General features: G+C 41.0%; 1 protein-coding gene across 1 annotated transcript in view; it reads right to left on the minus strand.

Annotated features, from left to right (window-relative positions):
* Window positions 1-24813, minus strand: part of kcnh2b (potassium voltage-gated channel, subfamily H (eag-related), member 2b) — a 254225-nt gene that overhangs the window by 122810 nt on the left and 106602 nt on the right. Inside the window, exons 4-7 of the mRNA XM_015048160.1 lie at window positions 7707-7862; window positions 6449-6659; window positions 6004-6335; window positions 5349-5560 (exon numbers count right to left, since the gene is read on the minus strand). Coding sequence (XP_014903646.1) covers window positions 5349-5560; window positions 6004-6335; window positions 6449-6659; window positions 7707-7862 — 911 coding nt within the window. The remainder of the gene's footprint in view (window positions 1-5348; window positions 5561-6003; window positions 6336-6448; window positions 6660-7706; window positions 7863-24813) is intronic.

Genomic DNA, 24813 nt, shown 5'->3' on the forward strand with positions numbered 1-24813 from the left:
ACCCCAGGTTTTTTTTTGAAGAGGGAAAATAAAAATAACAAAAATTTTTTGAAAAAACTAAAAAAAAAAAAAAATATATATATATATATATATATATATATATATATATATATATATATATATATATATTTTTTTTTTTTTTTTTTAATAACCCTGCCCTTTTAAACTCAGTGTGTCTCCCTTTTTTGTCGTAACAATACACACATTCACACACTGTTTTTGGGTGGCCACAGTTACCCTGGGAGTGGAGAAGTGACACAACGGCAGAGTAACAGGGACGGACGGAGGGGGGTTCGAACCAGTTACAGGACGAACAAAGTGCTAATCCTTCTCCAGACAAACCGCCATGACCCTCTCAGCAGCCCTCTGAGGGCAGCTTCCCATAATAGTAACCTGCCACTGCTAAATACTGCTCTCCTTTATATCCAGAACCACTCAGGAACTTCCACATGACACATGTGAGGAGAAAGTTCACGAGCCAAAAGGCCTGAAGAATCCAGCGCCTCCGTCACAAAGCCAGAGCGCGCAGGTCACCTCCTGTCAGTGTGGGACAGACAGCAGGCTGCTTTTAATGCTTCCCAATCCACACAGGGCTGAATAAAGCCTTCTCCTCCAGGTGGAACGCTCCTTATTGGGGTAACTACGGTACTCATTTCTGCTAACTTATGTCCTATTTATCAGCCACTGAAATGCCGAAGAACTTTGCCAGAGGTGGCGCTAAGAAAAAACGACTTTGGTGTCAGATTAGAGCCGGGCCCTGCTGGCGCATTTTAAAAAAAAAAAAAAAAAAACATGTGGCACTGCTAAAAATACCTGCTTTTGAATCATTCACATCACATACCACTTAGAGAACTCATGCATACTCATGACCTTATGTAGATATTTATCATCAGATTTGGGCGAGGCGGGAAAATAATTCCTGAAATAATGCGGCCTGGCGGCTCTCCTGCACCGTAATAAACTAATAAACATGAGAAGGGGAAGCGGCTGGAAGGGAGGATGACCCCCGACTGATGGCTCGGGGACGCTTCAGTCAACTCACACTACATAGTTTAAAGTTTTCTGCAGCTTACTTGAATGCATAATTCAAGTGTTACTGAGTGAAGATTTTAATGGCACACACACTAAAGAATTGAACTACAGTAAGTGCTACTAAGTTGAACAAAAGCATCAACAGTAATATTCTATGCAAAGGTTAGAACTCTAACGGCTACCACAGTGCAATAAGGACATTGCAGAGAAAAGAAAAAAGGAATTGTAAATTTCCACCAAAAGTTTTCTAGAAAAACATGGAAATGTCTGAGTTTGAAAAGTCAGAAATTTGCTAGAAAAAAACTCAAAATACTGCATTTTAAATGTATAGCTAAGCCATTAAAAAGAAGAAAAAAAAAAAAACTTGAACAATATTTCCTTTTTTAATTGGGGAAAAGGTTTTGGCCTCTAAGTATTTCCGTCTGTGCTGACTTCGGATGCAAACAGTTTCAACAGCTCTGCTTCAAGCTGTCCCTCTGATGGTGGAAACTTTTGGTCTGAGATTTGACTAGTAACTTAAATTATTTGGAGTTGATCAACCAAAATGACAATTTCATTTGTTTATTTTGTATTTCCTCCCCAGTTTGTATTGTATTTCAGTTATACTTGGTACCTGTCACATTACACATGGAAAAAAAAAAACTATTTAAATTGATTTGATCATTTTAACATGGCAAACATCTGGCAGAGGTGTGTAGAGTTTTATGTTGACTGTACAGCTGATATTTATCGTCTCTTTTAAGCCATTAGCAGAGACGTCTTTTGATGCATGTGGTCCTTTAGCCTAATGAAATACATTCCATTATAATGCTGTAATGAATCAACAAGAGAAGATCAGCTCAATAAAATTGAGGCAATAAATCCTTACGATTCTTTTAATCCATATTCTGACTATGTGACAGATGTGAAGGGCTGCAGAAATGGAAAAATTCACAGACACTGTTTTTACGCTGTACCTGGTGAAAATGTCAATGCATACTTCATCTCTGTCTTTGTTTTTTGCAGCATATTATACATTCTAAAAGATTGCCGAAATTAATGATAGTTCATAACGAGCAGATTTTGTGTTTATGCTTTCGACTTTACAGTCAGTGACAGAAATGCTGTATTTTGCCAACTGTGCAGCTTAGTTTTAGTGCTGACAGTTTGGGTTGTTGTTGGATAATGGCAGAGTTACTATACGCATATTAAGTCATTGTTAAAAAGCTTCATCAGCTTAAAAAGTTGACTTTGTGATGAAAACCTATTGGCACAACTTTACTGGAGCACAGTCCCATCGCCAGCACAGCAGAAGCTGTAAAATCACTTCAAAAATCTATTGCTAGAAAACCGAGGCGGATGACCAGGGAGTCGTGACCTTGACCTGTTAACCAGTGCAGAGCCAGCTCACCGTAAGCAGCAGGAAAAACACACAGAATATTGATTAGCCAAACAAAACGTGTTAGCTACATCGAGTCCTGTTCTGTGCCAGCAGCATAGTTTACTGATGAAGACTTCAGGTTCTTACATTTGCTGCCAAATAGGAAACCAGTCTTTAAACCACAATGAGCTTCATCTTAAACGTTTGGAAATATGTAACTTCAAAACTGACGAAAACGAGGTTACCAAGGTGATATAAGGACTATATGATTTGATTTGACATCAATTGACATCCAAAAAGAAATCAAACAAAATTTTTGAAGGGGGAGTATTATGTCTTCTCCAGGTATATGGTGTCATTTTACCTCATAATCAAGTAACTATAATACCTTCAGTTGTTATAAAAATGTTATTTAAATCAAATATGACTTAAAATAATTTTTATTTCCCGATTTAATGCCTTGAAATTAAGCCTCTGTCTCTTTAAAAACTCATACTCTTTCTGTAACTCTGTCTTCAGGAAGTCATCTCAACATGGCTCCTCTATTAACACTTTTTTTTTTTTTTTATATTTTTACCAGAGTTAAAATGAGAAGTAGCTCATATAATACTGAACTCAGCAGATATCTAGGTGTACATTTACCTATTGTGAGTGCCTTAATTGAACGAAGAAAAAACAAAAAAATACAGAGCGTTTAAGCTAAAGTAAGTCTTACGGTTTGTGAATAAGTTTTGTTTTTTGAATATTTATTCTCTGTGCCTTTTGGCACTGGAAGAATTTCAGTGTTCTAGCATACATAAGTATTAGTTTAACAGTTTTTTATGCTGTGGAACAGTGCTGCCTGAATATCTGTAATAATTTTTTTGCTGTATTTTTTTATTTTTTTTAATTTAGGCTTACAATGTAAAGCTTTATCCAACTTCTGGGATTAGGCCTCTGATAGCATTCTGATCAGTTACTCAGTACTTGACTGAACTTTGAACAAGATAGTATTTTTTCTCTTATTTGAGAATTTTTTTGAGAATGTATTTTAACAGTTACTTTTTACTCTAACTTCAGTAAAATAATATGTTGAAGTAGTGCTACTCTTACTTGAGCACAATTTTTGGGTACTCTACCCCCTTCGGCTTGAACTGGGTAGGTCAAAGTAACGGTCGCTCTCGCTGCATGTGCCTTCTGTGAATAAACAATCACATTTAAAGGCAGCTGTTCCTCTCAGATTCCAGAAATTTCCTCCAAGCGGAGAGTCAGTCGGCACTTTGGAGCCAGACTGAGCGCGTGCAGCCTCAGTCACGAAGCCTCACATGCAGCAGGAGGAAATCTAACTCCGTATTCAGAGGAGGGGAAAGGGAACAGCGCCAGGAGTCACTCCAAAATGAGAAAAAAATCTGCACGTGTTCCTGCCTCCCCCTCTCAAACGGTTTATGAAACACGTAAATTATTCAACCTTATTTGCGCCACAACATCATTTTAACAGTTCTGCTGAGAGATTGCTGCGGCGTCAGTGTGACGGTGCTGCCCTCTGCAGGGCGGAAATGGTAATGCAGGAACATAATCATTGAAATATCTAAACTTATTAAAAAAAAAAAAAAAGGACCAACGAGTACATCTCTAATGTGGAAATAAGCAGAAAACCGAGTGAGACAAAAATATCTCTGTGTTTGATTATAGATTCAGACATGCATGTGATTTATTTGGCAGGCTAATAAATTCTTCTGAATAAATATATATCTTCTTTAAAACTTCTTTATCGTTTTCCTCCATTCTTCCTATTAGCCTGCTATAAATAGAAGTCCATTTGGAGTCACAGCTGGTGCTGTTTCCTCCCATCTGCACTGTATAACAACTACAGTACACAGCATCAGTTAATGCACATTTATGCATACACACACGCACACACACTGAGGGCTATGCTTTAACCTTGCCAGCTGAACCTCATTCTATGTGGCACAACTGCATTCAGTGATCTACGATTAACTCCGGAGATACTAGAAAGCCCATGTCTAACTCAGATAAGACAGAAAAACTGATTATTTATGTCTGTCCACACAATCCATCCATATAAGTGTCCTTTCTGTGTTACAGGACATTAAACCCAGTTTTCACCCCAGTTCTCAAACTGTTTTGATCAACAGTTTCAAAACTCTACATTAAAACGCTTCATACTTTAAGATATTAATGCAGAACAATTATATTAACATTGAGTGGTTAGTTGAAATATGCATGCAAAAACCTTCATGAAGGTGTGCTGTAGGTTTGAGTTTTTATCACTACAAAGACAAAGGCATCATGTTAGTCATCTCATACTCCTGATTCTGTCATTCAAATCCACACAGGACAATCACTGGAAGAGAGATGGATTGCAGACAAATGAGAAATAAATCATCAAACATCTTCCTTGGACTTTTATCAGCTCTGGAAACGGAGCGAACCAGTTCTTTTGTTTTTACCGAACCAAAACACACCAAATTCTGCAGCACATGTCAATATTAAGCTTGTCAAAGTCAAGCTACCATAGCTGACCTACTTTCCTGTTACATGCTTTTTTTTTCAATTACAACTTTTTCCTCACAAGCAAAATGTGACCCTTGGAAATTGTTATCTAGTTGTCATAATGTTGACAACTAGTAGTTCCACGAAAGTTTCTACAGATTTCCTTCTGTGCTCAGTCTAAGTAACTGTAGCCCTACTGAGATGCCTTTGATTATTTCATCAAGGGTCAAGCAATCACAATAATTTATACCAGTAGGTGAAACAAACAGTGTACTCTGTTTGCTCTGGTAGCAAGTGGATACAACTCACAGGTGCAAAATGGAAACACACAGACACATTTTCACCACACATGGAATGTGAAGTTTGCATCCAAATGCTCTAAAACTATTTGGTAACACCGCAGTGGTCAGTCCATATCAAAACGCCTGATTCAAACCGGCAGTGTGTCGTTGTGACATCCTACCTGTGTGACCTTCTCGGTGACGTTGTGAGTCCTGTCAATGAGCTTGCAGGGGGCTATGATGTCCATCTCTCCAGAGGGCAGGGCGATGAGGGGGTCCGGTTTGAAATCCACAAAGTTGAGGGTGATTTGGGGGATTTTGGATATCGTACGGTACCGCATGAGGTCCGAGTCCGAAGTGGAGTTCAATATGTTAGACTTGCTATTTACTGCCCCTGTAGAGAAGCACACCAGGTCAGAATTAAAGCTTCAGAAGAAATATCAAGCTCCTCTGGCTCCACTTAGTAGTCCTGTTGCCATTTGCAGAAATACAATCAATCAGAGCCAGGAGGAACATCTTAGTAGTGTCAATCACACTTGTGTACATGCTGCTCACACCCTTAATAAATCAATCAGCAGGTAACGTTGTTCAACTTCAACATTCCTGCTGTCTGCAGCTGTGCTAATGGTGGAGAAACAGTTGGAGTTCTCAATGGTCGAGTTTTCGGCAGGCTCCACTGTAGGGGAGGAGCTGTGGATGACTGGCTACAGCAGAGAGCAAGTGGGAGGAGCCTGTAGGGTCTGCTTATTCAAATTTTCAGGTTAAGCCCTTTCTCAAAACTCATGACTCCAGACAGTAGGAAAGGGCAGTGCAACGTCGCACCACCGCTGTACTCACCAGTGCTGCTGCTGGCCGGTCGGAAGCTGGCACTCCGGTTCTTCCGGTCCCACTCGGGCCTCAGGGCCTCAATCTCGTCCACGGAGGAGGCACGCCGCATGCTGTGGAAGCTTTCCCGCGAGCGGCTGTGCGTCAGGGTGCAATTGGAGCACGAGGCGTCCGGGTTAAGGCTGAGGCGGTGGCGGGCCACGACGCAGGGAGTCGACTGGTTGAGGGGCCCGACCAGGTGAGCTAACTGGGGAGGCAGCCTGGGGAGGGGAAGGGGGGTCTCTGAACATAGGAGGGTGCTTTGGTCCTCCTGGCGATCCTCCGGCCACTTCTGTAGAACCGACCTAGAATCAACCAAACAAGATTAAACATCAGACCTTATGCTTGCAGAAAGTGTTTATAAAACAATTCTTCATGCCCCACATACGCATTTCTACAGTAATCCTGAGGACTGTACCTGCTTCCACTGAGCTGCTCCCGGTGGTCTGGGGGTAAGAGAGGCAGGGGCAGGAACTCGTCCAGACCAAGAGACTCGGGACTGTGGTCCGGATGCAGCGGCAGGGGCGTGGCTGTGGAGATGTGGCCGGCCTCCGCGTCGTCCAGCGATGCCTTGCTGTTGGACAGGGAGCGGAGCTGGGGGAGACGCAGCTTGAAGCCTCGTGGGCGACCTGGGCAGAGGGAGGATAAAGCTGGCTGACGACCTGCTGCGTGGCAAGTGGATTTAAAACCAGAGGTGGAGTTCATGCAGGAGAGAGGAGGATTGGAGATGGATCACATGTGGGACGGCGACATTGATGGGATTGCCGTTTCAGTCAGAAATAATCTGAACGATTATTTGGTGGACTCATAATACAAGCTCTGTGTTGCAAGTCAATAAACATCAGTACTTAGAATTCAGAAGAGTACAAGTCTAAATCTAATGTCTGCTTCGTGTTCATAAATTGTGCATCAACATGAGCAAAGATGATGAAGATCATAAGACTCTAACCTACTGAATGTTAAAATCAAGCCTCGGTTGAAGTGTTCCTGCACCAATGCGAACATATTCAGTGTTTGAGTGTGATGATACACCTGATAAGTCTCGTATGACATATTGAGATTAGATTCACAAAATTGAAGGTATTTGGTTTTGAAGGACTTTATTATGGGCTACCAAAAGCCTCTTCTCCATTGTCGTCTCACTCTAGGTAGTGAGACCTAGAGTGACACTCTAGGTGTCGTCTCACCAAACTGTGAGCAGTTTGGTGAAGCTGGTCAGCTTGTTGCACAGCTGAGGAGAACCTGTGCTGCATGTGGAAATGGAGATGAATCTGACCAGCTAATTTGCTGTAAACTATTGTTACATCAACTGTAAGTTCAAATGTTAATATCTCATTTTCCAATAGTTTTATACATTTTGTGAATCATAAATCTCTGAAGAAGTGAGATTGTTTCTTTGAAAATATGAAAGGAAAACATGGCTGTATACTCAGGATTGAGACGAAATGTTAAGTAAGGAAAGTGAAGGGTCAACTTGTCTGACCAATCCAGAAGTCTGACAGCACTACACCTGAAAAACGTCCTATAGCAGCAGCTATAAGAACGGCAAAAGGGCACATTGTGAAAAGTAACGAGTGAATGGAAACCTTATAGAAAAAGACTGAAACTGTCTGAGGTTCCTGCTTTTTGTTCCTGGTCTATAAGAACACAATGAGCACATGCATGAGAACGCTGACCTGTAACAAGCCAGGTGGGCAGGCGATGGTTCAGCTCCCGTTTGTGGTCCTTCAGTGCGTCTTCAGTCATGACCTCGAAGTTCAGGATGAACATGATCACCACACCATCCTCGTTCTTCACCGGCACCACGTCCACCATGCACAGCAAACACTGGCCTGCAGAGAGAGTGCCAACACGCAGACCCATGGGGTTGGTCAACTCAATTTGACCAACCCTATGGTCAAATTGACTACGGGGTTGATTTATCAAGAAAAAATAACTTTTAGGTAATCCATGCATCTTTAATACCAACAAATTTGACTTGGAGAGACACAAATTTTCTGCTCACAATTAAAAAAATACATATATTTTAACACATTTTTAAAAAATTCTCACTATGACAGATAATCTGTGAAAAGATCAAGATCAAGCTCTTCTGCCAGTGCTAACTAAAATCAATCAATCACAGCTAGGAGGCGGGTCTTAGTGCTGTCAATCACTCTCTGGCATGCACTGCTCACAGTTTGGTGAAAGTTTTAACAAATATGTGAAAAACATATTTTATATATATATATATATATATATATATATATATATATATAATTTATATACTGCAGCTTTAAGAGTGAATCTGTGCCTCTTCCTCTCATAGACTCACAACACCAGGAGACAAGGCACAGTCTCCAATCTGCTGGGAACGCAAAAGCGACTAGGTAAGCATGAAATTAAACTGAGGGTGAGAATAAGTGGCTGAGCTCAACACACAACACAAAAGAGCTTAATTGGAAGTCAAATGGTGGTTCTATCATTGTCTTATCTTTAAGATAAAAAACATGAAATCCTCAAAATGCACATAAACAGACCAAACGATGATATAAAACTGAAAAAGTCACAACCAAGCAAAGTCAAAAGTGGGAATATTTCAAATGGAATAACCGTCTCCAACTAATTCTCTCAAATTTCACCTGGATGTATTTTGAGTTTATGAAGAGAAAAAAAAGCCTTTGTTGTGTTCTGGTCCAGTTCTTTACAGTCCCAAGAACTCCATCAGAAAAAAAACTGAACTTGTATCTCACTGTAATCCTCATCCTTGTTTCTGTTATCTCCAAACATCCCATCCCCCCGTACCCGTCCAGCCTCTTACCTGGACAGACAAATGCCACCACAGTAGTTATGGCAACGCTTCAATTCAGTCCCGTGTGCCGTACCGGCCAACACGGAGTGTATCTACGGCAACCCTGCTTTGCCCGCCGTCCTGCATGCCACGCATCTCGCATCATCACCGCAGAGTGGGACGAAATCCGATTGGACAGGAGCTCTAATCCCGGCACAGTGGGGGGAAAAATATGAAATGCTGGGAAAACTAGAGGATTAAACCATCTGGCCTCCATCAGCAGCAGTTGTGCATGTCTGTCCGCATGCATCCATGCTTTAATAAACGTGTGGGCATCGGACAAAGCTGAAGCCCATTCATCATCCTGGATCATGTTCATTCATGCCCAGTTTTTGCAGCTGTGAAAATGCATTTGCAGACTTATTTTAATCACTGGATGTGTTGCTGAGTCAGGCTGAGAGATGCAGACACCTGACTGAGGAACTTCCACACAGGCTGCTGTTTGTTTCTTCATAAGAAGACATCAGCGCATCGGGCAGGCCAGTTCTGTGGCTGTTAAACTCCCACTTGTTGACTTTGTCCTATAAGTTTCAAACTCGACTTCTGTTTCATCTGTCTTCTGTGTACTGTTTATTTTTTGCTCATGATTCTTTGTAACTGTTCATCGTTGATTATTACAAAATTTTGATTACACACAAATATGATCAATGAGCTGGCAGTTATACAACACTGTGTAGAAATGTCTGGAAATGAGTAAAGCCACGCTGCTTCCTCCTTCATCCATCTGGAACGCTTTAAAAAACTAAGAAGAAAGTGTGAGATTAAGATACACTGACCTGTTTTACTGTAATATTCAATACGTTAGAATATACATACTAATGACTCTGGATTAAAAGTAAATTTTGAAAACACCATTTAAGGAGGTTTTAAACACTTTTCATTAAGAAAAGTGTTAGTTTTAGTTATTAGTTATTTTTTTTTTATTGATCGTATATAATAGTCTAATTTTAATTGTCATGTTTTCATTAGCTGTACACGGAAAATCGTAATTAACAGAAAAAGCCTTTGAAACATACACATGTGAGTAATTAATATTTTTATTGTGTTAAATTAAAGGATAAAATTTGTGAAATAAATGGACTTGTCAATAATATTTCTGTTTATTAAATGTATCTGTTTAAATGTAAGAAAAGTGATTTTTAAACAGGAGCAGTAAAACAAACGCATCTTTAAAGGCAGTTCAGTATTAAATAAAACTCTACAACAAACTAACTTCTAATTCATGCTCCCTTTGTCTTTATGTCTTCTTTTTCTGCAGGAGCATTGTCATAATTTTCAGCAGTAAAACAATAACTGGTGATTTTCTCACTGATTACACTATAGCTGATGTAACTGAAACTCACTTTAACCTTTACTTGAATGGCAAAGCAAGCGGGTGAGAACTTGTGACTATTAGATACTGTGGCTAAGTGTTAGCAGTCTAAAATTGAATTACAATCACTTAGAGTAGGTTTGTAAGATTCATAAATATTAAATAAAAAGACGAAAAGGCATTGGACAGACAATACAGTAAGATCCTACACTCAAACTTTATATCAGTTTGTTTCAGAATTTTGTATCTCTTTTTTTTCTTTTTTGCGATATCGCGACAATCAGAACACAGTTTTGATCACTCCTCCCACATTATAAACTGGATTAAAATAAAACTGAGCCAGTGGAACAACATGGAAAAAATCTGAACATTTTTGAAAACTGTTCAAGTGACACAATGCCTAATATTTTTAGCCCTATCTTGCACAAAAGTTAATTGTGTATATCTATGCCAAATTGCATGTGCCTACAGTTAAAGTCAACATAAAATATGAGTTGTGAATTACTTTAAAGAGGTATGATAAAATTGCGATGCAAAAAGAAAAATTACTTAAAGCTCCTCTACCATAAAACTCCATCCAATGAAAAAGTGCTCCCTCCTTAGCAGAGCATTTTTCTGGGCAAAGTCAGACTTCCACCTATAGCTGCTTCTAACAAATTCAACCTACTCCAAATTGCCTGCTGCATCGTAAACACCTCTGAATATGCAAGCTCTGCATTCCCACCACACACACCAGCTGTACCAGTCCTCCGACTGCCAAAACCAAAACCAGGGATCCACAAACATTCACTCGAATTGGACAAAGACGGCGGAGTGAGACTTTTGAGAACAACAGATGTGGTTTGCACAAAAGCACACGTAACGTGCACACCGCAACACTACAATGCCAGGTCAAAGGTCAAGAAACAAGGATTTGAGTGGATTTAGAAGGAATAGGATAAGTTCTAAATCTGGAGCATCCTGTCAGTTATGTTCTACTTGTGTGTGTGTGTGTGTGTGTGTGTGTGTGTGTGTGTGTGTGTGTGTGTGGGGGTGTGTGTGTGCGCGTGTATATAAATACATTCATGTCAAGTTGCATTCATCAATGCATCAGATCCATGCGCTCATACACAGATTTATCTGCTCTGTGTGTGTGTGTGTGTGTGTGTGTGTGTGTGTGTGTGTGTGTGTGTGTGTGTGTGTGTGTGTGTGTGTGTGTTTGTCCTGGATTTTGTGGAGTGGTGAAAAGCTGCGATTAAGCCCACATATTTTCTGACCTATTTGTTGCTGACCATCATGCCAGCGGTCTGCGGCGTCAAAGATTTTCTCCAAGTGCATCTGGAGTGACTGAGCTCCACCGATATGCGGAGGAGGAGAAAGCCATTTCGTTTAAAAGCCCTGCAGGAAGGTATTCCAATTCTGCATGTTCTAGTTGATAATCTGATTCGGCGTCACCGATTTACAAAGCTGGAGGAGATTATAGCAGCGCACACAAAACACAGAGAACACACAGAACAACAAGAACAACAAATGCTTTTATAGAAATAAATCCAGAAGTTTTTATAGAGGAGCTGAAAGTTCAGAATCTGGGAAAAGGTGAGAGAATGGTGAGGATTTGTTCCATCTGTAACAATGAATGTCCAACATTTACAGAGCTCTGTAAGCTGATACATTGCTTCCTATTGATTTTTTTTACCAATAGAAATCTAAAATGTGGAGCATCCATGTTTTATTCAGCTCCGAGTCAATAATTGATGAAATGTTTGAACCAGGTTTCTGCCTACAGAGACCAGAGATGTGAATCTTTCATTGTCTAAAGATTTGATTCAATTCCAATTTTTAAGACCACGATTCGACTCAGAAACGATTTTCAAATCAGAAACTGATTTTTCTATTCAAATGGTTTAGAGATTCTGTTTAAATTACAAGACTGAGAAAAGGAAAAGCCAGAGTAAACAAAATGAACATTTATTTAAAACAAATTTCAGCATTTACATTTAAACAAAAATAGGTTTGTGCAGAATGAGGTTAGCTTAGCTGCCTGGCTTTTTCAAATAATTATTCATAATACAATTTAACAAATTTTTTTTTAAGAAAACAGAAATCAATTTCTGATCCGTTTGAATCAATTCATTAATGTCACAACTAAGAAGTATGAGTCTCTGTAGAATATATTTTGTCTGCATCTCTAGTAGAGATCAATATTTTTTACCCATTTGTCTTTTCAAATGAGCTCAGCTCAGCCAGACTTACCAAAAATTCTCAATGGGATTCGTGTCTGGACTTTAACTAGACCATTAGAAGGCATGATTGTGCTTTTATCTGAACCACTCTGGTTAAGTTAAAAGCTGTCATTTTTCCCCCCAAAGTTTTTCCTGATTTTCACTGTATGAAACTTATGTATGTAAGTATGGAATGTAATCAGTAAAATAGTTTATATTAAACCAAATCAACCTGAGGGAGGAGAAACTTTCACTGCATGAAAAGTGGGATTTTCGACAGCTATTGACACTTAGTTCTGCCGTGCGCATGGAGATTGAGGGCTATCGGCAAATGAAGTTGCTGAGAGCCATGCAAATGCAAATCAACTGTTGAGCACCGGCCTTTTACTCTCATTCCTGTTGTAGCTAAACCATTTTACCTTCTGTGGTTTTATGCAAGAGCTGAGCATGTCCAACGGTTCTGTATCCTTTTGTTTTATACTACAGTTTTCACGGTGTCGATGGAAAGAAAGGTCGAGATTAAACTGCACCCGTTTGAAACTCCCTGCGTCTGGCTGTTCAATCCGAGTGGCCGCTACATATAGTTTAATTAGAGATATGCTCGGACGTGTTTGGACTTATCCGCTCCCCTCGTCTCGCCCGCTCTGTCAGGGCGGAGCGGCTCGTTAAGCCGAGAGAGAACCACCGTTTCCCGCTGGTTATCGGCAACGAGTTAAAAGCAAAGATAAGACAACATCTAGTGTTAATGACTGCTAATTTTATTATTATTATTACTATTAATTACAAAAACATTATTTAAAGTTGGTGCTTAAAGTTATTCAGCACTAAGTTAGTGTTTAAGTTAAGTTTTACTTATAAATTAAATTATATGTGTCATTTTATTTTATTAAGTGCTATATTTATTTTTTAGGAACATAAAATTACTCTGAACATTTGAAATTGCTGACTAATTACATGTTATTTGCAGTGGAGACAGCTATAAGATTGAATTCAGTCATTCTTAAAGTTTGATTTGTGATTTTGTCTTTTCTGATAGATTTTGTAATTTTACATCCAGGATCTTCAGGAGAATTAAGCGAAACCCAAACTCACTGTTCTCAACGAAGACCTTCTGTATGGCCAAGAACATGAGCCTGCTCCCTCAAGGCATTGAAGCTCAGAAGAAATGTTCTCTAACATGTTTTCATGCTTTTTAGTTACTGCAACATTTTAACACTAGCTTATGTTTGATCCAGAAAATGATGTAGCCCTGCAGCTGCTGCCAGCACTCCTCCCTGCTCCACCTTACTCATTTGGGAGAAGAGTTTCAGACCCATCAACCTGGAAGTTCAGAAGGTTTCATTGATATCCAGCCTGTAAGTCAACCTTCATCTCTGAATCATGCTCAAATTGTTTGCTGTTTAAATAAGTGCCTCACTAATGGCCTGTTTTTTCTGTCTTCTCTCTCCATCAGGTTGGGGCAAACCTGGTGGCGCATCTACAAAAAGCGACAAGCCATATGTTCTCATGCAGGGAGACTGGCAAAATGCTAAAGTGTTGTTAAAAAAGCTCCTTGTTTAATGGAGTCTCGTAGGCAGTTCCTGTCTCGTAGGCATGTCCCGACTCGGAGGCAGGTCCTGACTTGGAGGTAGGTCCTGACTCGGAGGTAGGTCCTGAAGCTGCCGTCCGTCCGTCCCCCCAGCACTCAACTGGGGGGACGGAGGGGGCGAAGAGCCACCCTCTTCGCCCCCTCGCACTTCTAATGGTACCCTCAATGTCTCTCCTTAGCCCCTCCTTCTACGCTCTCCTCCCCCCCCTAACGATACATCCGCCCCCCACGGTCTGCCCCCCAACCTTCTCTCCTTCTTCTTCGAACCTCTTCTAACTATACTCTAGCCCCCACAGTCCGAAACCGTTCCCTCGGCTCCCATCCTGACTCTTCGGTAGGCTCTACCCACCTCACTCTGACTGTAACAGCGGATGACTAAAAGTTTCAGGTATTCTCAGACCCAAAACTTGAAAGCACTCTAAAGACCATAATGATCCACTCCCGTGAGTTGTGAAGTTCTGCTGAAGAAACGCATCAAGTCTTCTGACAACGTGTCTCTCTGTTCGTGAGAAAAAATCCTGGAAACACCGTTACGCTTGAGGACTCGGAGGAAGGTCCTGTCTCAGAGGTCTGTCCTGATTTGGAGGCCGTTCCTGACTCAGAGGTCTGTCCTGACCCGGAGGCAGGTCCTGTCTCAGAGGCAGGTCCTCACCCAGAGGCAGGTCCTGTCTCGTAGGCAGGTCCTTACTCGGAGGTAGGTCCTTACTCGGAGGTAGGTCCTGACCTGGAGGCAGGTCCTGACCTGGAGGCAGGTCCTGACCTGGAGGCAGGTCCTGTCTCGTAGGCAGGTCCTGACCTGGAGGCAGGTCCTCTCTCGTAGGCAGTTCCTGTCTCGTAGGTAGGTCCTGTCTCAGAGGCAGGTACTGACCCACAGGCAGGTAATATCTCAGAGGTAGGTCCTGACCCAGAGGCAGGTCCTGTCTCGTAGGCACTTCCTGTCTCGTAGGTAGGTCCTGACACGGAGGCAGGTCCTCACTCGGAGGCAGGTCCTGACTTTGAGGAAGGTCCTGTCTCGGAGGAAGGTCCTGACTAGGAGAAAGGTCCTAACTAGGAGGAAGGTCTTGACTAGGAGGAAGGTCCTGACTCAGTTGTTTGTCCTGACTCGGAAGCAGGCCCGTTCTCAGAGCCAGGCCCTGACTCGGAGGAAGGTCCTGACTCGGAGGCAGGTCCTGTCTCAGCTGTCTGTCCTGACTCGGAAGCAGGTCCGTTCTCAGAGCCAGGCCCTGACTCGGAGGAAGGTCCTGTCTCGGAGGAAGGTTCTGACTCAGAGGAAGGTCCTGTCTCGGAGACAGGTCCTGACTCGGAGGCAGGTCCTGACTCTGAAGCAGGTCTTGACTTAGAGGCAGGCCCTGACTCGGAGGCAGGTCCTGACTCTGAAGCAGGTCTTGACTTAGAGGCAGGTCCTGTCTCGGAGGCAGGTCCTGCCTCGGAGGAAGGTCCTGACTTGGAGGCAGATCCTGTTTCGGAGGCAGGTCCTGCCTCAGTTGTCTGTCCTGACTCGGAAGCAGGTCTGTTCTCAGAGCCAGGCCCTGACTCGGAGGCAGGTTCTGTCTCAGCTGTCTGTCCTGACTCTGAAGCAGGCCCTGACTCGGAGGAAGGTCCGGACTCGGAGGCAGGTCCTGTCTCGGAGGCAGGTCCTGTCTCGGAGGCAGGTCCTGGCTCCGAGGCAGGTCCTGACTCTGAAGCAGGTCCTGTCTCGGAAGCAGGTCCTGACTCTGAGGCAGGTCCTGACTCGGAGACAAACCTGACTGCTGAGTGGACCAACCTGAGATGCCCAAAGGGTTCTTGCCTCTCTTCTGTGTCCGAAGCGTCTCCACAACAGGCTGCCTTTTTGATGAACTTCCATGTCTTTTGAAGGAAGCTTTCTTGAAGATTGACTTTTCTCGGCCGTGCCAGGTTCCTTCTGAAGCTCTCTACCACCTTGTATATGACTACTGGGTAGTCACTTTTAATCATCTTGAACAACAACTCTCGAACCACATCTTCATTGCCCCAGAGAAGTTGCAAGATGTCTGGGCAGAGTTTTCGTTCCATATTTTCAAAAAAGACGAAATCAATGTCTTTTACTTCCTCCCAGATTTTTGGAGCAAGTTTTTTATGTACAGGTTCGGTGTGCTTCATTTTGTAAGCCGCATAACTAGATCTCTTACTGGACTTATAAAACAATCTCCAAAGAATTGTTTCCACCATAACTCTCCTTTCATCTTCGGTTCCACGTTTGAAACCCATCTTGTTCGCTTCCTTCAAAAATTCTTCAGGATCCATTGCTGCCTTAGTATACTCGTCAATCAGGCAGTTTTCATCCGAGTACAAGTCCTCATTAGGAAAAAACAACTTTCTGATCTTTCTTTTTGTAGACTTAAACATTTTCTTTGGAGGAACAGGATTCTCCAGGTGACGCTTGAATTTTTCCACAATTACTTCGTGTCCTTCTGGGTAATCCAGTAGTGCAGTTAAATGCAGTCCAGAGGCAAAGTGGAATGCATCTCTAGCAATACTCTGGAAAATCCATTCACTTAGCTCTTCTGATACCTCCGAGAGTACGTCCACGTTTAATTCTCCATTTTTTCTCAAAAGCAAAATCAAAATCTTGCTATGTTGTTCCTGAAATATTTGTCGTACCAGATGCAGAGTTGGACCGTCTGCGGCCTTTTTGATCACTTCCCACAGAAGTTCACTGAGAAAATTTCTCTTTTTGTAATCTGGACTTCTTTGTCCAGGATGAACTTTGTTGGACAATGTTTTCTTCACTTTTGTCCAAAAAGAGACCTGATGCCTCACATCCATTTCTCTCTGTGGGCTTTCGTCATTCATCTTTACTGTGCTGAGCTAAAACTTCCAAATGAATTGTGTGTTGTTAACTGATTTGTGTTAACTGATCAGAGAATTAACTGATCAGTTGGTTATGTCATGGACTCTATGACATCATAAAGTCATCCTCACAAGGGCCTCATGACACAGATATCATTTGAAGTCATGCTGATGACATCATTGTCAGCAACATGGCAACTGTGGGCATTAAATGCATTATTCCCACAAGTCTGAACTGGCAGTGATCTGCGCAGCTTCACCGGAACAAGAGGGGCCAGGGAACCATTGGCTTTTGGCCAACGGGTAGGGCACTTTACTGCCTTACCCATTTCTGTTATTTGGGTTCCACCTCCTAACAGGCATAGGGCAAATGTCAGTGGAACCGCTACATCCAACCAGTTACTCAGCAAGTCCACCGCTTTAACCCAGAAGGGTTTAACCATCTTTCTATTCCCATATTCAGTGTAAAAAAGTTCCTACTTTTCATCTGCTCCCCTGCGCAGGAATCTGCTGCGAATGAACGGTAGATGCTCCGCTCGGTTTGGTCGCAGTCATGAGGTCATATTTATATTTTTTTTCTTCATATTTTCCAAAGTGATTCTCTGTCACCTGGTCATCCAGGCAAAGTCGTGAAAACTTATATTTTCTCATGGTGACTCACTAGTCTCAAACATTAGGCACTTCCAACACTAAGCATGCACACAGCAGATCGGACAGCGAAACCAATCGAGTCTGTTAACATCACCTCAGGTCCTGGGAGTAGATATCATTTTTAATACAGATTTTATAGTTAAAGGAACTTAAAACAAAAAGTCATCATGAATGTAAAATTCTAAATATATTGAGTTTCTGTACACTATGCCCGCCACTTGGTTATGTCGTTCCATGTACGCTTTCCCTGCCAGCATCTTGCACCCTGCTGTAATGTTCTGGACTGTCTCAGAGGCCTCCTTGCACAACCTAAACCTTGGGTCTTGTTTGGTGTGGTAGATCTGAGCCTCTATTGCTCTGGTGTTTAGGGGCTGTTCCTGTGCAGCCAGGATGAGGGCCTCTGTGCTGTCCTTGAGTCCAGCTTTTTCCAGCCACTCCCACTCCCATATATATATATACACTGTGGGAGTGAGTGTGGTTCACTGATTAGTTTTTATTTTTATTGTAATTAAAATTGTGAACCAAGACTTGTCCAGACTGATGTTTGTCATTGAACCATTGTTGTTTTTATTAACACAGCCATATCATCTGGTTCCATCATGAAACAACATTCATTTATTTTGATTAGAAAACACATCCATTTCTCATTATTCTGGTTTGACTAGCAGAGCAAACCGTCGCGTGAGCTTCTTTGAAATCACAAAGCTTCCTGCTATATAACACTGGAGTTCAGCAAGCCTTGGCATCAAATCTTTAAAAATTGAAAATAAAAATAAAATAAAATAAATTTATATTTTCCACAGAAAACCTAAACTTGTGACACAGCAAAATGGAAATAAAAAAATAGTACAGAAGAGCAAAACACAAGCAGCAGTAGATAAATAACATGCATCATCTGTGGCTTTCAATAACCTTTCAGTGTAGTTCAAAAGGCAATTTCAAAATGTTCATTTTTTAAGAACTTTAAAAACCCTGTGCAATTTTCCTTCACCACAGTTATTCACAATTATGAACTATTCTGTGTGTTAGAAAGTCACATAAAATTATAATAAAATACATTGAAAGTTGTGCCTTTGACAGGGCTAAATGTGACGAAGGGTGTGAATATTTTACAAATAGTTCTGTTATTAATAATTTATTCTTCACATTTCTCTTTTTTTCTTATGTCTTCAACAATAATGGCTTATCAGCAGCTTTAATTACAATCAACAGATGGTAAAGTGATTAAAGCTACTGACGCACATACTGCTATAGCAGTATGTCAATAGATGCCGTCACATGTTTGTGTGAATAAAGTGGTGTAGTGCAGTAGATGTGGGAAGATGCTTTGCAAATCACTCATCAGACAATCCTCCAAACATTCCTCTTTCAATTCAGGTATGTCTCTGGGAGAGAATTACCTGGGCTCATATAAGAAGTCGACCAATCAGAAAGTTCCCTTAACATTCTTACCCACCCAGAAACCTTTTCCCCAAAGGACGGAGCACACTGTGCATCTGAGATTTTCCTCTTCAGCATCAAATTTTGAAGTAAGTTTTCACACTTAATTCTTCAGAGTTGAATGCTAATGTTTATTATCAATCAAAATAATATTTTGGCATTCTTTAAATACTTTTTTATAGCTATTTATCTAAATTTTCTTTTTCTACAATTAGTGCTCTAAATAGGAACCTAAAATAATTTTGGAAAAAAAAATTTCTTTCTCCATTGATTGCCTAACAAAAGCATGTATAGAGCACATAACATCTATTTCAAGTTATCTGATTCAGTAACCTGCACTTAAATATAAACCTAATTAACTTAATTCAGAATTTGTTATTTAGACTTTGTAACAGTACAGGTTAAGAGATGTTGAAAAACCTGAGAAGCATCAGAAAACCCAGCTAAATCTGGCTTTTTGCTTAGCGGTTGTTTGCGAGCTGAGATAGGCATAAAAACTGTTTTTTGTTTTTAAAAAAGCTGTTTGGCTCTAGTGATCTTTATTAATTTGCAGCATGACAGGAAGAAATGCAATAAATGCTCAGGCAATTGGATCTGGGACAGCTGGGTTGAGAACTTGCTCTTCCACTGAGCCACTTGGTACATAGATAAAAGGTAGTTGTTATTTTATTTTTTACATGGAATTGGTATCAAAGTCCAAAAAGGAACTGAGTAATCTTTGCATTTATGCTCTAACTTATGTCTTGATCCAGAAACCAGTTACTGTTTTAGCTTTGTGGTTCACTGTTTTCTGTCAAAACCAGAAGCGGAAACTGAAATAAATCAATAAATAAATCTTGAGAAACTTAAGATAAAGGATTACACTCATACCTTTATGTATCCATAATGAAGCTGTGACATGATGAGCTCCTTGGCTGCATACATCTATGTTTTGAATATCAGTCTTAACATGTCTCCTTTTGTTTGATTTCAGTAAAGGAATCCAAACAATGTGGCCTGTGGTTGTGTTGATGTGCATGATTCCAGTTGTGCCAGCCACCAGCCAGGACCCACAGCTGGATCAGCACTGGGAGCTGTGGAAGACCTCATACAATAAAACCTACAAGGAGGTGTAGTTCTGTTTTTTGGTTTCTTTCTGATGTTGAGAGTGCACTACAGTACAAGTCACATACAACTCATCTTTATTTTTGTAAGTTGGTAAAAATTCACCTGACTAAAGCAGGTAAAATTCAGGAAAAAGTTATTTATCCTTTAAGATAATGTGTACTGTGATAAAAAACGCATGAACATCCTTAAAAATACAGTTGTTTCTGTTCAGATGGAGGAGGGCTGGAGGCGGATGGTGTGGGAGAAAAACCTAAAGAAGATCGAGCTGCAAAACCTGGAGCACTCCATGGGGAAACACTCCTACTATCTGGGCATGAACCACTTCGGAGACATGGTGAGGCAAGAAGCAGAAACATGTAGACAACATTTTTCACTTAAAACTGAACATGTGTGGTATGTATATGCAACTGAAAAAGAAATATGGACTCCTAAATTCAGTTTGTAAACAAGTGCATTCATAAATCAGAGTTTGAGTATCTGCTTAAAATTATTTTCTGCTCGACATAAATAATAACTAAAGGAAACTGGATGTCTGCGACAGACTGGCGACCTGTCCAGGGTGACCCCGCCTCTCGCCCGGAACGTTAGCTGGAGATAGGCACCACTAAGGGACAAAGGTGTAAAGAAAATGGATGGATGGATGGATGGATGGATGGATGGATGGATGGATGGAAACTGGATATCTGCCACTCCGTCACCTCCTTCTCAAGCCGTGCTGCTACTCCATCTAGTGGATAACCGCTGCCTCTGCACATTGTGCAACAAGGAGGAGTTGCTCAGTTTGTTAGAACATTTTCCTGAACATGAATTGAAATATTATTTTTAATTGCCTGTTTATAACTATACATGTCAAAAACTCACATATATAAAAACAAAAGTAAACAAGCACTGAGAATGTTTCAGTGTTATCTTTCATTAGGATAAAGAAACAATATGTGCATGTATTTTCATAAAAATGGCAAATATGTGCACATTTTATTCTTATTTTATTAAATCTAAAGTTTCTATTATTATATTTAAAGTTTGTACACTGTGAGTGCTTGAAAACTAAAGTCAAATTCCATGTTTGCGCAACAATCTTGGCCAATAAAGCTGATTTTGATACTTCATATTGATGTGATGGATAACCTTCAGCTTAACTTCCTGTGTGATTCTGTGTTTCTGTGTCTCGTTCAGAGATGGCAGAAGGTTCTTTTGGATTCAGAGAAAATGGTTTCCCAACATTATTAAAATTCTCCAGCTCAGAATGAGGAGAAGAAAACCCTCCAAACCAGATTTAGGGTAATATGAAGACTGACATAAACAAGAGTTATCTCGGCTATTACAAAGGCAGAAAGAGCTTTTGTTTTGGGTCATTCAGTAATTTAACACTAACAGGCCTCAGACTTGAAAGTTGCCATGGAAAAGATGTCAACATTTCAACAGCTTGTAACTAACTACTTTGTTGGTTTTCGTGCAAGCTTTTATTCCTTGTTACTTTTTAAACAACGGTTTACCAAAATAAACTGTTAATGCTTTAACAAAGTCAGTAACAGGTTAAACATCTACGGTAATTCTTTTGGAATTCCAGAGCAGAACTCCAACAGGGCCACACAGACCGGACCCGCTGCAGGTGCTGGGGCTATAAATGACTTGTTAATGGGGGCCTGAGTCCCAGCTGGGGGATCAGAGTGTGTGTCAGTGTGTGTGTGTCAGGGCCTTTGGGGAAGCAGCGTGCCTGGTGGGGTATTGCTGTCAAGTGGAGCACCTGTCATGGTCAGCTCTCTACTGAGTCTAGCTCTAGAATTCATTAGGAAGACTTCTCCTTCAGTGTTTGGCACGGTGGGGTATATGGAAACAATTATTATTATTATTATTATTATAGGAATATTACTACTCAAATGTTACATTTGAGTAGGACTTGAATGCATTACATAACAGTGACATATAGGCACACATGCTGTATGTGTGAAATACGAAGGACACACAGATATAAAAAATCTGTGTGTACTGACAACAGATATCAATAATGATATCTGTTGTCAGTAGTAGCGATACCAGATATCACCAATACTATATTATCAATATATGAACCAATATTTTTGATATTTTTTTTTTACGTTCTGCCACTTGTCACCTTCTTCTCAAGCCGTGCAGCTACTCCATCTATTGGCTAACTGCCGCCTCTACACATTGTGCAACAAGGAGGAGTTGCTCAGTTTGTAAAATAATTTTAAGCAGATAGTCAATAATATAGTGCATATACGTTATATAATTCTCTAACATGTAGAAGCAACCACACCATTGTTTCTGTGCTTCAATTAAACACCTCATAACCTTTTGCTGCATCAATGCCATGTGACCAAACAAATACCCCGTAACTACCCGAAAGCTCAGGGGAAGTTGGGGTGGAGCAAATCTTTAAATGAACCCACATTTTGAAATGTTTCTGAGTTGTAATTTGGTAAGACATGAGCTGTGTTTGTGTGCAGTTCCTCTAAGGAAAGCAGGTCACCTCTCCTTGCTCCGTCACACTAAAAAAGAAAACACTAAAAATCCAAATCTCTTTTACATCAGATCTGCTGGCAGCAGACCAAACAGGACAACCTGACATAATCTACGCCACAAAACTTCACCTGCAGAAACAACAGATTATGTTTCCAGCTGCAATAACCCTGTATGTTTGGGGGTGGTGTGTGGTGTCAGAGTGGGAAACAGAGCAAGTGTCTTTATGTTACATCAGCTTTCAGTCACAGTGGAGCATCAGACAGTGGCTAAGGAGGAGAGGAATCACATCGGATCCTCTGAACTGCTGCCAGCAGCATAAAGACCATTTCCTCTCACTAACTTGTGAAATTGTGAAAAGATCAATTAAATATTCGGATGAAGAAAGAGATTGGATTTGAATCACACTATAATAGATTGCTTACAAGAACTCATGCTGCAATCACTTAATGATACTATGAACACTTAGTGATTCTCATCAGGATGTAGTAAACTCAAAGCAAACCACTAGATGGCACTACTTATCCTTTGGAGGTCATCAATGGTGGTGAACACAAGGAGCAAAACACACACATGCACACACGCGAACACATGCACACACACACACACACAAACACACGCACACGCTTGTTGTGAGTATCAGCTTTACAAATAGGTAGACATGGAATTAATCAGGCTACACTACACCGCTGTACCGAGCTTCATACAGGTGTGACATTCCCAGAGGACCGGGCAGCGACCGGGATGACAGAATGGAAAAACAAATTGGTGTGTGATATGTCTGTGTGTGTGTGTTAATGTCAAGCAGCTTGATGCTGCGGCCTCTTCCCCTCCCTCCCTCTTCGGTCTCGGCCACCAGCTGTTCACCGATAAGTGATCCAACATCACTCCATCAACACTGACGACACACACCAATGCGAGGTTGCCTTCCTGTTGACCCCTTCCCATTTTCCTCCATGGTTCCACAATGTGAAGCAGTAGGGAGGGTGGAGGGGAGTAAACTAAACCAGATTCACCACCTCGCCTCACCTGTAACGGAGATAAATTACAGATAAATGACAGAGAGCCACTCTCTGTCAAAGAGATAGCTGTACAGTACAGTCCTGATACCTGCTCCAGTCACAAGTATGTATTCCTGTCCCCATATTCTACACACGTTGACTAATGCTGCCCTCTTTTGGCGGGAAATGAGAAATGGTGGTGATATAGTTGATCACATGATTGATTGTAGCCGAGGGGCAAGGATGGAGGTGGCTGGCATGTTGACAAAGTGGCAGACGGTTAGAGAATCCAATAAACGAGCCGTCCCTCACAGAGGGCCCCTGTCCTGGCTGGAGAGACAGGGAAGAGATGTGAAATGGCCCGTTCCTTCTGGCTTTGAGGCCTTAAAGAACATTAAAAGAGTACATCTTTAGTTGGAGTGCCCCATAAACTATTCATATCTTTAAAATGTTTCCATTTTCCCTACAGACACAGATCCCTACAGATCTGGTCTGTAGGGATCTGTGGGATTTTTTTTTGTTTTTTTTTGCCTTTTTTAAGATAATTTTATTCACAAATTGTATATTGGCTTAAATACTTCAGCTAAATTCACCTAAGTTTATTTGGCTTGCAACTAAAGCAAATTTGGCTTGCTTTAGTTTTAGCTAACAAAAATTAAATACATCTCAGTACTTGTCACTGAACAACTGAATCCTTGAGTTTTATGAATTGCTTTAACTATATCAGTGCTATGTTCACACCAAACAACTGTAAAGCAATCCCTAAATGTGCACTGCAGATACAAAAAAGGGCCCAAAGAATGTCCACTTCTTTTATGTCCACTTCCACCCTTTACTTTTAGCAAAGGGTGGCTACACAAAACCACAAAGTATTGACTCAGAAGGATGTATTCATTCATCCCACATTCTTCAGATTCTTATTTGTAAAAGAATTATAAAAATATGTTACAGCTGTAGCTGTAACATGTCTTCTTTGCAAGGCACTCTACTAAATAAATGATAGTGCTATTAAAAAATGAAGAGCCCAGACTGAGGGTTCTGCACTTGAGGGAGGTGAGGATATTACCTACTGCTGCCAAGCCTCCTACATTTTTCTTCAATCCATCTACCTTCTGGTGTGTACGGCTGGAAATGAATGACTAAGCACAGATGTGTGACGGGTTTTAAATATTTCAACTGCAATCTGATAAACTGAAAAGAAGATAAAAGCAATAACTAACATTCTCACCCAACGGTATTGGTTCTCTAGGCAAGGCATGCTATATCCAAGCTCATATTCTTTAATATTCACTTTATGAAGAAATCAATAAAAACTGGCACATTAATGAAAAAAGATCGCTCTGGTCTCTCAGAGGGAT

Source organism: Poecilia latipinna, unplaced genomic scaffold (genome assembly GCF_001443285.1).
Source record: "Poecilia latipinna isolate Pla-1442-1.1 unplaced genomic scaffold, P_latipinna-1.0 Scaffold863, whole genome shotgun sequence".
Lineage (NCBI taxonomy): Eukaryota > Metazoa > Chordata > Actinopteri > Cyprinodontiformes > Poeciliidae > Poecilia > Poecilia latipinna.